We start from the raw sequence: 15,581 nt of genomic DNA, 5'->3' as shown, positions 1-15,581 counted from the left end.
AAGTGAAATATTGGAAACGAGGGTTTTAATTCACGACAGCCGTTTCGAGGTTTTCCCGAGGGTCTACACTCTACAGTGTGGGGTTCTTCAAAAAAGGAGTGCACAGGTTTTTAAAGGGTCGGTAACGCGCACCTCTGGAGTTGCAGAGCTACAGGGACTGCTTATAGTAGTTAGGTTTGTAGCTGGCCCCCAACGGCTTATCCTTTGTCTATTGTTAACTAAAACGGCGCGTGCCACTACCTGCAAAAAAAGGGTCGCGTAATTCTAAATGGCACCTGAGCGCGGGCTAGTCCAACGCTCAAAAAACCAGTGTAAGTGTCTCCGATAACGCGCCTTTGTTACGCATATCGAGGACATATTTTAGACTGGTTTGGTAGCGTTCGACTCGCCGGCACTCAGTAACCGTATAGGGGCCACACAAGAAATCGCAAATTATTTATACATTTGTTCATTTTGAATCTTATTTCAATTACCATAGCAGTTGTAATTAAATAACCGGTTAAAGTGACCGGGCCCTTTTTTTGCAGGTAGTGGCACGCGTCGTTTTAGTTAACAATAGACAAAGGATAAGCCGTTGGGGGCCAGCTTCAAATCTAACGACTATACCATCAGACAGGTCGTATGCTTGTTTGCTAGCGACGTAGTACTTATACAAAATACATGAGCGGGACAGCAATATTATTACGCGCGTGCAATAGAGATAGGAAACGACGGGTCAATGTACGAAATTCTTCGTGCTTAGCCTTACTTTAAGTTAAATAAATAAATATTATAGCAGACTATTACACAAATTGACTAAGTCCTGCAGTAAGCTCAATAAGGCTTGTTAGCCACCTACGTGGTATAAAAAAAGAACGACATACAAGTTTTTATTTAGACACCTGCAATAAGTCACGGGCTGAATATATAGGTCTTATTGAGCAATTTTTACTATGGGACCAAGCCTCACCTCGTAAATTATTGCAGGTGAATAAATAAGCATCTGTATACAAGGCGTAACAAAAATAGTGGGATCCGTTTAAGAGCATATTTTGTCCTAGTTTTGCTAATCAGAACACGATCGTCGATACCTTAAACGACCACTATTTTAGTTACACCCTGTAAAATATATTAATAAATACTTAAAAACATAGAAAGCAGCCATCATGACTCAGGAACAAATATCCGTGCTCATCACACAAATAAGCTTACCAGAATTTGAACCCGGACCATCGTCTTCATAGGCAAGGTCACTCACTAGGTCAGACCGGTCGTCAAAAGTTAACCTAATTATTCCGCGCCAATGCACTATCACTGCATTCGACCCTGTTGACTGGACTAAATGAGCAAAGAGCACTCATCGAAACGTGTCAAGCTGCTACTTCGGAGCGATAACGTCATATGCGCCACAAGGCCGTATCCACTTAGGGCTTGTGCTCAAATCACGCGAGGTTTTTTCGGCAATTTTTCGGCGCCATGTAGACATCCCCGCGCTTGGTTCAGTGCCATCTAGCGTGATATTCGGTAAACCTTTTTGTATGAACATACTCAAGGACGCAAACAGCGGGCCAGCGACGTTCGATTCTCAAAACAAAACCACCATTAATACGAAATTCGTTTTTGCCTTTTTGCACTTTTTACGAGTTGCTACGTTGATGCATACAGTTCGGTAATATTAAAATTCTCTTCAATATAATGCATAAACAAATCCTCGACCCGTTAAAACGAGTTCAAAGATATTTAATCCTATTCCTTACGTTGCCGTCCGCACTTCCTGATCAGGGATACCTACGATATGATACAATCATATAGCTCGTGCCATCCACCATGACCCGCAGATTTGTCAAATCTAACCTTTAATAACATCACAATACGAGTGAAAGCACGCGTCATCGTCAATGACACGGTCTATAATAGCCTTCTAATTTTCTATTCAATTTAACTCACTTGGCCATTAAAGACTAGGCCCTAAGAAGCATACAAATTATATGAAATCAGGGGTCAGACTTACTTTGGATAATTCGTGCTTATATGATCGGTCGTCGGGAATAAGATCCGCGAACCTATCGGCATCCACTGAAGTAATAAAACCTAACTGCCTTTTTAATTCTTAACAATCTTATAATATATTTATGACCGATTAAAATCTGAACTCTAAATCCACGGTACAAAGTAGCTTTTTCAGTGACACAGTATACTGTTATGACTTTTTGAAATAGCGCCGTATTCGTTGCCGATTTTCAGATTATCCTATAAGCGAGTTGTAGATTATAAAAATTGAACTTTAAGACGATAATGTAAGATTTAGTTTTGAATGTCAAGAGTTATTGAGATATGAGGTTGCGAAAGTTGTTTGTTTTTACAGTGGGCTCGAGTACTTAACCCTCTAACTGTTTATTGCACATAAACTGAATAACACTTTTGTTTTACTTCAATTATTTTTTCAATCGGAGCAATTATTGAATTTTTACTGCTTTTAAGTGACTGGGTTTAATATTGTTAAGCAAATATAATCCTGAATTGATCTTTAACTAACTACATACATATTATTACCCAGCTATTTATGTATATATAAAATACCTAATTTGGTCCGTTGGCATTTGAACGTTTAAGAATCACAGAAGATGATGGCCGCCATACAGCCAAAGTTCAGTTCTCATTAAAAAGCTACGTTTTACGAAAATAACTACAAAGGCGAAATACTTGATCAGTACCCCTAGTGTAAATAAATTCGATTTCCAAACGTGACGTACGCGTTTGCGTTTAGTCTCATTTTGTATTGGATTTCGAAAGAGCGCGCCAAGCGGGACGTTTTGGAACCTCAAAATCCTATACAAAATGAGACTTAACGCAAACGCGTTCGTCACGTTATGATGTCGATCAAAGTTACACTAGGGGTACAGAAGTACCTAAACTACGTCATAGAGAAATAAGAACAAAAAGTCTATTGCTCAACGATTTTCCGCTAATATTATAACCAGAGTCGGTGTAGGAGTTGAAAATAGAGTTCCGATTACTCTAGTTATAATATTAGCGGAAAATCGTTGAGCATCAGACTTTTTGTTTGCCGCGATATCTATTATCGAGTAGCAGTACTGAGAGTTCCGCTACTCGATGCCTAGATGTCGACTGCGAAAATAATAAGCATTTTGGTACCAAAACTGATGTATGGAGTGAGCACTCTATTGCTTCTTATTTCTCTATGACTACGTATGTTTATTTATGTACAGCGCCATCTATCGGCACTCTATTTACTCTCTATCAACGTAGTGACGTATCAGGAGCTCAAAACAGAGTGGCAGAGAAAACGGTATAGCGGTTACTCCACCAACAAGAGACAGGCTCTTAAGAATTATGATGATGATAGTTTTATCTCCCAATCTCAATGTGTATAGATAGATTGAATTGTATGCAAGCTTTGTTTCGAGGTCGATAAACATAAATAGCAATTTGGAAAAAGGTTCGGTCCCCTGGGCAGGTGAGGTCACGATATACAGACACGAAGGTAGACAGATTTAAATAACTGAGTATTGGACCATGAAGCGAGGAAACTGGATGTGGCGACAGAAGATGTGGGCGTCGCGTGGGTCTTCGTCATTTTGTCTCACTCTGAAAATATAACACAGCTCTACAAAAAACATATTTTTTGGTAGGTCGCAGGGATATCTCTGCGAATTTCTATATTTTCAAGTGCACAGTTTACGAATATATTCATAATAGTATTGGATGTGCTCTAGTTTTTTTATGATTTTAGCGTATTTTATATCATATATTTTGATTTTTTTATGTAAAATGAAAATAAAGACTTAAAAAAAATAGAGCAAATCTTCCAAAATCATTGATAGTTTCATAAATTGTGAGCATAAATACATCGGAAATCAATATTATATCAAAGGCAACAAAACCACTGTTGACCAGTGTAATTAACTGGGCTGTGAATTGGGTTGCCATAATTAAACAAGTTGGTTAAACAGCGATTGTGAACAAAAACACAAACGTACAAAAGGCGGCCTTAATGCTACAGTGCATTTTATACCAGTAAATCCTCAGGCAAAGCAGATAACTTGTAGGCGGTGCAACATCATGTTGTAATCACAAAACAAAGTAGGTAATTTTACACAACTAAACAAATACAAGTAATATAAATTAATAATACATGGGTATAATATAGGTATTTTGCGTATTTCTGTACCGGTATTGAAAATACGGGACAAAAACGGGACGGGAAAAATACGGGATGTGATACTTAAATACGGTGACAGTACCGTATATACGGGACGTATGGCAACTCTAGATATAAACCGGACGGACGCCTGCCAAGTAAAATAATCCATTATTATTATGCCACGAAGAATCTCATTAGTAAATTCTGTGAATCGATAACAATATAAAGAGGCGATAAAACTAATAAAAATGGTAATCAATATTTAGGCAGTCTTAGGCTTATTGTTCTGTTTTAATTTGCATATAGGAATGTGTACACAATAATTTAGAATTTCATTTTTATTTACTACACGTTAAATATTGCAGAATGGGTATAGTAATAGCTTTTTCCTTTTGGCTATTATGTATGCCAACTACAAGCGACGCCAGTGCACGATATAGTGAAAATATGAACTTGTGTGGGACGAAATCTTCATACTATGTACCTATTTGCCAGCTGCCAACTGTAAAGTGTCCCACACACACTAAAGGCTAACGTGGACTCGGCTTGCCGAGGCGAATCGAATCGAATCGCAATAATCGAACGCACACGGAACAAATGCGACTCAATTCAACGCGCCTCGATTCGACGAGATTCGAATCTTCTCTTTCCGCACAGACTCTAGACGGCGAATTATTCCGATTCGATTCGCATCGGCGAGCCTAGTGGACGCGGAGCGAGTCCGTCATTTTGACATTTGTGTTTGGAAGAAAGAGACGCAATTCAACAGAGGTTTGCTAAGTTTTATGAATAACGTCTTGTCTGTTTTTAGTACTTTGTCGCAGTAAAGTTTATTACTTCAGCAGTTAAAGTGACAAGGTAGTAAAGTCGACAGTCTTCTACAAGTCTCACTAGAATTTACCTCCGAAGTGTAAATGAACCTTTTGTTGTAAGTTTGATGGTAGAAATTGTGCTTTGAGATAAATAATTTATGTCTGCGCCGATTCGATAAAGTGTGGAAACGCCTCCTTAACTCTTTTAAGCTGGCCATACACACTAGGGTATGCCTGGGCAGTTTTGTCTGTACAGTTCAACTGCACAGGTAAAGCTTTATAGGAAACTGCACAGTCGAATGCCACACAAGCTCCGTTTTACCTGTGCAGTTGATAAAACTGCGCAGGCATACCCTAGTGTGTATGGCCAGCTTTATGCATAAGTACGAAGTCATATATGACAGTTATTATGATCGACTCTATTGGCAGCTGTCAAAAACTATAACAAATTTCACAATCTCATAGGAATTTGATACTTAAGCCGCTATATGTCATAAAAAAAGATTTATTCAAATTTAAACTTTAATAGCTAATTAATATTAAATTCTGATGAGAATATGAGATTTTTGACATTTAGCCTGCCTAAAATTACAATTTTTTAATTTCAGCCTCGCTTTTTCTAATATTGGTGCGAGAAGGACATAATTTTTGTTTATATCACATTTTTCAAAAGTACTGAAAAGCTGTGAAAACTCTTTACAAACTGTACTAATTATCAAAGGAGTTTTTTTTTTGTAAAACTATAAACATGTAATTAAGATACTAAGAAAGGCGTTGCCTACAAATGTAAACAGATCTTTAGAATATTTGTACCTTACCTTTAACCACGACGCAAAGTTAATACAGCTTAGATTCGCGAGTGACACCGAACCTTAAGGTTGACTTTAAGTAAAATCATTAAAATATCTACAAAATTACTGATTAAAAAATAGAAGCAAGCGTTATAACCGCAGACTCAATTCTATTGTAATCTAATCACGCGTAACACGTAAATAAACGACAAGATTTAGGAATAGCGCATAGAGATATAAATACTCCTTGCACCGGACGACTGGCCGCCGCGACGCATCGCCAGTTAAAAATACCGACAGACAGGTCAATGACGTTCAACCTGTTATCGCACAAATAAAACATCAAAATCAACCAAATAAAATGGACATCAATGAACAAACATTCAAGGATGAATTCAGCAAGTTCATCTCCAGTCTACAGAAACTCCTGCCCAAGAAAAAAGATTTTATCACCATCGAACCGTTGAAGCCGAAAGTGATAAGACTCGCGGACGTTCACAATGAAGCTAAGAGTGTCTTCCCAAGGTGCTTCATCGGTACCAAGCTCGTCATCATGAGAGAAATCATGGACAGAGTCAAACTCCTCCAACAATATAACTACGGAAGATCTAAGGAATCTTATAAGTGCTACGACCTTTTTATCCACAAGGAAATGGAGCCCAAATCGCCTCAAGAAGGATTATTACTTGACTGGACCGGTTCTGCGACAGCTACATACAACGAAAGTTTCGACGGGTACGATATGCGTCTGATCTCCAAAATAAAAGACTTGGTCTCATCAGAAAATGAGATCACGCTCGAAAAATGTGGCGAGAAAACAGTCGCATCTGTATCCTGTACTATGAAAGACGTGGACCCGAATACAGCGCAGCTGATGGCTCATTGGATGTACCAGATAGTACCGGAATTAACCGTTGGCACTGAATTTGGTATCCGACCTATGGTCTATCCGCCTTTACCGACGGTTTCAATCAGTGCGAGGTACGAAAAGCCTTCATTCACGCTTTCTGGTACGCTGAGCCGTTTAGGCTTCCAAGGATGCCTATTCAAGCAATTGGATTCAAATCTTCGGATAGCTACAATAGTGAATGAGGGTCCGAAAGGCCCAGCGACTATAGGAATCGCATTGTCTAAGAAGTACCTTAATGGCAGCTACTTGAAGATATTCGTGGATTCTCAGCGTTGCGGTGGCTTTACAATTCAAAAAGATGTGTTGTTCCATGACCCTCCGAATGAGCTTAGAGTAGTAAGCCTGGTCGCAAGCGTCCTTCTAGACCGACAACGAAGAGTACGCCTCGGCTTCGGATTCAACCTCGACTTCTAATAATCCAGTGTGTTTTTTCTAGAATTATTTATTTGTATATAAGTATACATATGTTTTAACTAACAATTTATTGTGCGGTGTTTAGTGAGCTTAAATTTACCAACACGAAGACTTAGAAATGTTGATAAATCTCATATCGTGTTTTTACATTCATTATGATGTGATTTCTAGAATTAAAATCAATAAAAATAGTGTTCGTCATATTTCTTACTTAATTTCAGTTCCATAAACCGCCTAACTAGAGTCAGACCAAGATAACTTGGCAGCGATTTTGACAGCCCAGACAGTGCAAGTGTTATCTTAAACGTCAAAATTCTATAAAATTATGATAGGTATTTGCTTAACAGGCTGGGCTATCAAAATGGCTGCCAACTTAGTTTAGTCTGACTCTGTACGAGCGAGATGCATAAAAAGTAAGTTATGTCTACGCTAGCGTTTATGTCAATGCCAAACTGGTGGTAGTTGTACACAGTAGTATTGATACTTAGTTACGCATTGAACTGGAACCTTAGGCTTAGAACGCACTGCGTTTAATTTCTTGCGGTTCCAGAACCGCAAAAAGTCTAGCGTACGGCATGCTTCACAAGCACACGCACTTGCAAGAATGAAACCGCAAGAAATGAATCGCAGTGCGTTCTAAGCAAGTTCTAAGCCATAGTTGTAGTACTCCGGCTGTATTAGCACGTTCGCATTTTTATTGCCTGTCACGTTCTAACAAGTATGTAAGTGCGAAAGTGACAGGTAAACTGAAAAGCGATAAAAATGCAATCATGCTGCCACCGCTAGCCTATAGTTGGGTGGTTGAACCGTTTCTAAAAAAGAACCCACTAGTTTTAACAGGGAACACTATGGACATGGTCTGAAATAAATCTAGTGAATTAAATTATTTAACATGAATAAAAAATAACAGTAAACTCTTCTTAAATAATATTGGAAGTAAACAAATATTCATGAAAAATACGGTGTGTGATACCGTATTCTTTTATTTAAGTGCAACAGTATGTCTCAATTAATGAATGTGCTAAACTTCCAAAAAATGTCTATAAATATTTTACACGACAGCTATTCCATAACAAGAAGTTTATTCTTATTAAATAAAATAAAATTAAAATATCTTCATTAAAGACAACACAACCATTATTAATCAGAAAATCCTAATGAAAAATATACAATCCTACAAATATTTCAATTTAGTATCTCATCCGTTGATTTCAATCGAAGCTTTACATCTACAGCCAATCAGCCATCTTAGTCTTAGACCGCACTGCGATTAATTTCTTGCGATTTAAGTCTAATTTCTTGCGGTTTCAGTCTTGCAAGTGCGTGCGCTTATGACGTATGCCGTACGTTTTGAGGTTCTGAAACCGAAAAAAAATATGCAGTGCGTTCTAAGCCTTAGGCAGAAAATATAGCTCTTCTATTAGACGATCTTCCTCACAAAGTGTACTTATTATACATCATTCGGACTTTGCTATTGATTTTTGACACACTACTTTTGGTTATTTGCTTGCTGAAGCTTTGGTAATAGTGCAGCCCACGACAACTTTACTGCTTGGTGATTGTACGTACACTACGAAAATAAAACAATATAGGTAAATAGTTATGTGTTTGACAAGGGGGCAAAGTTGTTGTTTAAGCGCTCGTGCTAATATTGACACCCGAACAAGCGAATGATTCCATAATTGAAAATGTGGGAAGTTTCGAAAAGTGGAATCTTTAGCGTTGCGAGGGTTTCACGGCACGAGGGTAAAACAAATTATGCCACCGACTGAAACACAAAATTTTCACCATAGGTACCTACAATAAAATCCTAACTGTGAATCATACAAAATAAACCAAATTAAATCTAAATGAACATTATTAAACATTTGTCATTCAAAATCATAATTTAAAAGTCAATTTTACCAGCGAACATAAGGAAACAACTCAAAATTTGCATCAGATTACTTTGCCCCGACATGTGGATAAAATGCAACTTTCTCATCAGTTTTTGAACAATCAAGAGAGCTTTTACCAGCTGGTGTGGTGAAAAAAATATTTTTGTCATTTGTCGTTTGTAAACAAAAATGTGATAATGATAACGATTTGGTTCCGTGACTAATAGTTTGACGTCATCAGCACTGCGAATGTAGCTATCTAAATTCATGTTAAACAGCAATTCCTAGTACTGAAACTAGGTCTAATACCTAGAATTATCTGTCGAAACAGTTAGTGACGAGGTCAGCGTTGTAGCGAGAGTCAATGGGTTTCGGGAAATGGTGTGAAATTAACCTACCGACGTATAATACCTACAGTCGAGTTCATAAATATGTACACATTTTTCCACCTTGCAATAAGGTGAAAAAATGTGCACATCATTTATGAACTCGACTGTACAATAAATCTGATGCTCTGGTGACATTAGAGCTTACATGTTACGATTACGCCTTATATTGGGTAAATACAATATACCTAATAGCAGCTTATTTATGTATACTTACTAAAAAAATTTGTAAACGTCGTTATGGAGATTCTTGGACTCAAAATAGGGCGCTTTTACACGTCATCGTCCTTGGTAAATAAATATCAATTCCCTTTTAGAAAGAAGTTCGCATGTGTACATATAAGTACTTACTTTTAAAGTAAAATTTGTTTTGTAATTTGTGTCAACTTTTTTAAGTCCAAGATCCCAGAGCCGCCGGAACTTATTTATTTTCTCATGAATAAAATGTATGGCATAATTGTCGTATGCAGAAAACGCAAAAAAAAACCTTTCGGCAAAAACATTTTTTTGCCAATTGGCCAAAACTCATATGTATACTTAACAAAATTTTGCTCCTTATGACCTTAGGAATAAGTGGTTAAATCTGTCGGGTTTCATTTGCCCTCGGCGTATACAATACAATACACATCACAATCTGTTAATGGGAAGTGGATCTAATTTAGCTTGTAAGATTTGACCCCAAGATTACGACACGTATACAAACATTGCAAGTTAAAAGGTTATAATAAAAATCAGAATACATTTGATATCAAAAATGTCCTCCGTTTATATATTGTATGTTTACATACTAAACATAATTCTGTATCCTAGTTACATCGTCGACTGAAAGGTTATTTATGGAGCGACTAACTTCGCAGCGATACAAGTTTGCCGGGCAAGAGATAAAAGAGCTACTTTGAACGCGTGTTCAATTTTGCAAAGCATACCGCCACAGACGTAAAACAGTGAGAAGCCGTAAGTAAAAAGACGTAGTAGAAGTATAGATCTCACCAAAAACATTTCATATCATATGACGACCTGTCTGGCCTAGTGGGTGACCCTGCCTATGAAGCTGATGGTTCCGGGTTCAAATCCTAGTAAGGGTATTTATTCGTGTGATGAGCATGGATATTTGTTCCTGAGTCATGGATGTTTTCTATGTATTTAAGTATTTAAAAATATGTATATCTATTTACCTATATTACTTATATATATCGTTGTCTAAGTACCCGCAACACTAGCTTATTGAGCTTACCGTGGGACTTAGTCAATTCATGTAATAGTGTCCTATAATACTTATATTTATTTATGTAAAATGTTGCCAAGACTAACATGCTCCTACCGTTTTCACACTAAAAATTCATCAGATCTCTTATTACCAAGACTTTTACTCCGTTAATCCTAACCCTTTAACTCTATAAATCCTAACCTTACAAGCTCTAACTCTATAAAGCCATCATCTTGGTTAAACAGTACAGCTTGGCCGTTTCGTTGCTGTGACATTATACATGCTCGTGGCCATCTTTTGTAACAGCAGTGAAACGACCAAGCTGTACTGTTACCCTAAAGGGGCCTACTAATTACCAGTTCGCCGGCCGATATCGGCCTGTCAGTTATTCGCGATTGTCAGCTTTTGCGAATAACTGACATGCCGATATCGTCCGGTGAACTGGTAATCAGTGGGTCCCTTAAACGTAAATCATTTCGAACACTACATCTCGTTGTCTATTTATAGGGAGCGTGCATGAACTGTAGCAGGCAGCACAGGAGCCGTCAGATTTTTGGAGCGAGGCGTAAGTATGATGTTTTTTGTTCCAATGTAGCCCACAAGATGGCAGAACCTACTATGCACAAGAAAACACGTGACGTGTACATGAGCATGTTTATGATTCCGATTCAGGCCACAAGATTGCAGACCCTCCAACGCGCACGGTCCCTATTGTTCGGTATCTATTCATTACATCTGTGTCTACTTCGTTTGCGCGGGTTTTCGCTGACACTTTGCAGACATTGTGTGACAGAAAATGAGTAAACATGTTAGATATTCTGATAAAGTTTGCCAGGTGTCAGAGTTCGCTTTAATTTGGCAAAGAAATTTAAATTCAGGTGACGTACATAAAGTTAATTTATAAATTGACGCTGGATTTTGTTTACTTATTGTATACAAGCACCAAGTTAATTTCGGTTTATACATTCTGTGTATTTCTAATTTAGCCAATAAAAGCCAAATTAACTAGGTATTTTACAATTATAATTTATTTTTATTTTTTATGAGGTAGGGTTAGGGTTACCAGATACAAATTTTGAATTACCTGACAAAATTCCTGATTTGTTTTTTTTCCCACTGCTCATATCGGAAAGGCGAATAAAAAGGAACTTACATTATAAAAAAATCTATTGATAAATATCTATAGATATGTGAAGTAGATATAAATGTTCTGAACTATCTCTAAAACAGATCAACCGCTTAAGTTATGGTTTTCTATAAAAAAATTGTTTTAAAACTAGTGCTGATATAGCACATAATGATACAAGTGCGAAAAATAGGAAATTCGCAACGAGTGGGGATAAATTAAAACATTTTTTTTAGACTACGTCGGTGGCAAACAAGCATACGGCCCGCCTGATGGTAAGCAGTCTCCGTAGCCTATGTACGCCTGCAACTCCAGAGGAGTTACATACGCGTTGCCGACCCTAAACCCGCCCCCTCGTTGAGCTTTGGCAACCTTACTCACCGGCAGGAACACAACACTATGAGTAGGGTATAGTGTCATTTGGCTGCGGTTTTCTGTAAGGTGGAGGTACTTCCCCAGTTGGGCTCTGCTCTAGATCTGGAATGACATCCACTGGCTGTGCCCTACCACACAAAGCGAGATGAAAGACCATGACACATCACATGACCGAAGGGATGTGTTTTAAATCGAAACGAGTATCTTACAACGTTTAAGAGTACGATTATCGCACTAGTGCGGTAAAGTAGCACCATATGTACTAAAGACTCTTAACTCACCATGATAAGAGTTTTTCTTTAAATTCGTAAAAATGCTTTTATTTTTTATTTTTACTATACCTATCTAAAGTCATATTACACATTGATAATATATTTATCCATAGTAAAATGCAGGGTCAGTATCAGCTGGTACGAAGTTTTAACGATTCCAATATAGAATGCAATTATGAAGTACGCTTTTTGAAAACCGAATGCATACAAAGCAAACTAGGGTTCATTAATGTTAAGCTTCCTACAGTACGAATAGTACGAATTTTATCGCAAATCGCTAACTAGATATAATTGGATAAGTTAGGTACTTAGTTACTTTTTCAGAGGATTATGGATGACGGCTTTTCCATATAAACGTAGTCCCCATTTTCCCCTCTGGATATTGATTTTTTTTTTTTTATGTATTTTAACCATAGCTATGCCATTTGAGTTTTTTCGATTTTCTTCTTATTACAAAAATTAGAAGCGAAAAACAGATTTCTTACAAATTTTTGCCCACGTTTGCCTTTTTTCGATTTTCTTATTATTATAAAAATTACAAACGAAAAACAGATTTCTTACAAATTTTTAAATGCTTCTCACTCATACAAAGACCATGCTAAGTTGGCAGTGTTTCTGATAGCACAGACTGTGCAAGTGTTGCTGCTAATCGGTTATGTCAGCCACCTGAGAGCTCGCGAACGTCGCTCTCATTAATCAGAACCCCTAGTGTAAATTTCTTCGAAAGCGTGACGTGACGTAAGCGTTTGCGTTAAGTCTCATTTAGTATGGGATTTAGAAACAGCGCGCCAAGCGGGACGTTTTGCAAACTCAAAATCCTATACAAAATGATACTTAACGCAAACGCGTACGTCACGTCTCGCTATCGAATAAATTTACACTAGGGGTACAGTACTACAACAGTCGCCGTGGTCGAAACCCAGGAGCTATGTTCAATAACAGAAACCGTATTCTGATTGAAATAACAAGTTATGCATTTGTTATGGACAGTAGTTGATAGGTAGTTAGTCTATAGCTATTTAAAAAGGAAACTTACGGAGTAAAACTAAAAAAATCTCAAAACTTATTTTATTACCCAATGGACTGGAAAGTTTCCAAGCGTATTTTTATTTAAAGCTCTAAAAGATTTTCGCTAAAGTTTAGTTTTTCAGAGTCGTTATCTGAAGCTGAACTAAGCCTGACAAATTCAAGTTCAGGAGTTGTATTCAAAGAATATTTCAGTTCCAAGCAGCTTTGTTTCTTGTCCGGATTGTTAGCACTTCTTTGTAAAGAGGAAATACCAGCTAAGCACCTTCTCAGATTTGAGAATTGTATAAAGTTTCAATTCAATAAATTTATTTTTGCCTGAACATACACAGTTGTCATGGTTAAGTGTCATTGGGGTGTTATAGGCAGACCCCGTTATCAGTGGTGAAGAAACATTGAAAATACTAGGGCTGGCACTACACATTAATATTTACACGTGTATAATTTCATATACCTAATATTTGATGAAAACAATATACCTACTTATTTAATTCATCTTACTAATATTATAAAGAGGAAAGATTTGTTTGTTTGTTTGCATTGAATAGGCTCCGAAACTACTGGATCGATTTGAAAAATTCTTTCACCGTTGGAAAGCTACACTAGCCCCGGTGAACATAGGCTATATTTAAAAAATAAATGTTGAATACCCGTGCGGAGCCGGGGCGGACCGCTAGTAGGTATATATAATGTGAAGCCAATTGCCTTAAAAAAGGTTTCATTTGGTTGTTGAACTCTATAATAATACTTAGGTACTAAATTGACATTTATTTGTCAAAATATGTCTGCTGATGTCATATACTTAATTTTATGTTCGGTAAAAATATGAACTTTCTCGATAATCGTGCTGAATTCTCTCAGTTTAAAATGGAGCAAATGGCAAAACTGGAAATAAACCGATTGCGACGCGGAACAAACGGTTTGTAATTTTAGTAAAACTGTGCAATAGACGATTTTTTTTTCCAATAGTTATTGATAATTTTTTGGTGATAAAACTGTAATTTTTTTATCCTGCAGATGCAACTATGAGTGAAATATAATATATAAAACTGGGAATCATAAATCTTGAAACTCATTATTTACCTATTTCCTGTATATTACACATGTGTATTTTTACATTTCGTGACATAGATACAGATTCGGTGACAGTGAAATAATAAACCAAAAATAATGCGTTTCATCTTTAATTGTTTTAAGCGACATTTATACCAGTATGTCAAATGAAAACGAATTAAATGAATATTGTGTGACAACCCTATGATTCTATTTCAATGAATTTTCACCACTGATAACGGGGTCTGATTATTAGAGCTACGGTAGGAAAAAAACCCGCTCGGACCGATTTAAGATCTATAAAATGCAGGTAGAGTATGAATATTATGAAATGATTTTTTCCGTTAGTACCTAAATCTGTTAAACGATAGATTAGTTTCTTTTGTGCAGCGGCTACCAATGCTACCGCTACTGACTGAAGCCAGGGATCGGAACCGGTTTTTTGGAAAAACTCTGAAATAAACATATATTTCGGTTTATTTTATACTCCAAACATAGGACTCGGTTGTGTTTTTAGATAACGACTTCGTATGATTCGTAGATTGCCCAATTAGAAATGAAATAATTAACAAAGAACGAAAAAATACCGTTTTCGTTCCCATACAAAAAATACCGGTTTCCGATCCCTGGACTGAACAGGAACAAACTCATTTAAAAACAAATTTAACCATGTTAATTATATGGTTCGAATTCATGTAACAGCAGATCGTCATACATTACCCAAACTCGTTATCTCAGAATGAGCTGTTACATAAATTTGAACCTTAATACTATCACGATAGTTGCTTTTTAACGACATGGTTGCTTTATCACGCGCGTAAGACGCCTCTCCATAAATAAAACAATGGTGTTTTATACAATCGTGATATAATAGTGAGCTTTTCAGTCGAGTACCGTGTTTAGGCAACGTAGCTTGCTGAGTTGCCTAAGTAAGGTACGAGATTGAAAAGCTTGATTATATCACTATTGTTTACAATACTTTTCTACGAGTAATCTAAAATAATACTTTATATATAAAACCTAAATAATTAATGAAAATTGGTAAGTAACTCAGTAGACAAAAATGTAAACAAGACATAAATGCGACTTCCGCCCCACGCCCCGCACCCGTTTAGTCTTTTCTATGGGAGCGCGGCGGTACGTGATTGATATTTTTTTTACAGTTACAGCGTATCGAAATAAAATCTT

At 37.0% G+C, this 15,581-nt stretch overlaps 2 protein-coding genes across 4 annotated transcripts in view; one reads left to right on the top strand and one right to left on the bottom strand.

Annotated features, from left to right (window-relative positions):
* Positions 1 to 15,581, bottom strand: part of LOC133526099 (uncharacterized) — a 219,878-nt gene that overhangs the window by 103,713 nt on the left and 100,584 nt on the right. The gene's annotated exons all lie outside the window — the stretch shown is intronic.
* Positions 5,669 to 7,272, top strand: LOC133526545 (mitochondrial import receptor subunit TOM40 homolog). Its single transcript, XM_061863222.1, has one exon. The coding sequence runs from the start codon at positions 6,109 to 6,111 to the stop codon at positions 7,069 to 7,071; it is 963 nt and encodes a 320-aa protein (XP_061719206.1). The 5' UTR covers positions 5,669 to 6,108; the 3' UTR covers positions 7,072 to 7,272.

This window comes from Cydia pomonella, chromosome 16 (assembly GCF_033807575.1).
Source record: "Cydia pomonella isolate Wapato2018A chromosome 16, ilCydPomo1, whole genome shotgun sequence".
In the NCBI taxonomy this organism is placed as follows: Eukaryota; Metazoa; Arthropoda; class Insecta; order Lepidoptera; family Tortricidae; genus Cydia; species Cydia pomonella.
The sequence above is the reverse complement of the archived record's forward strand: the minus strand, read 5'-3'. Positions and strand labels throughout refer to the sequence as shown.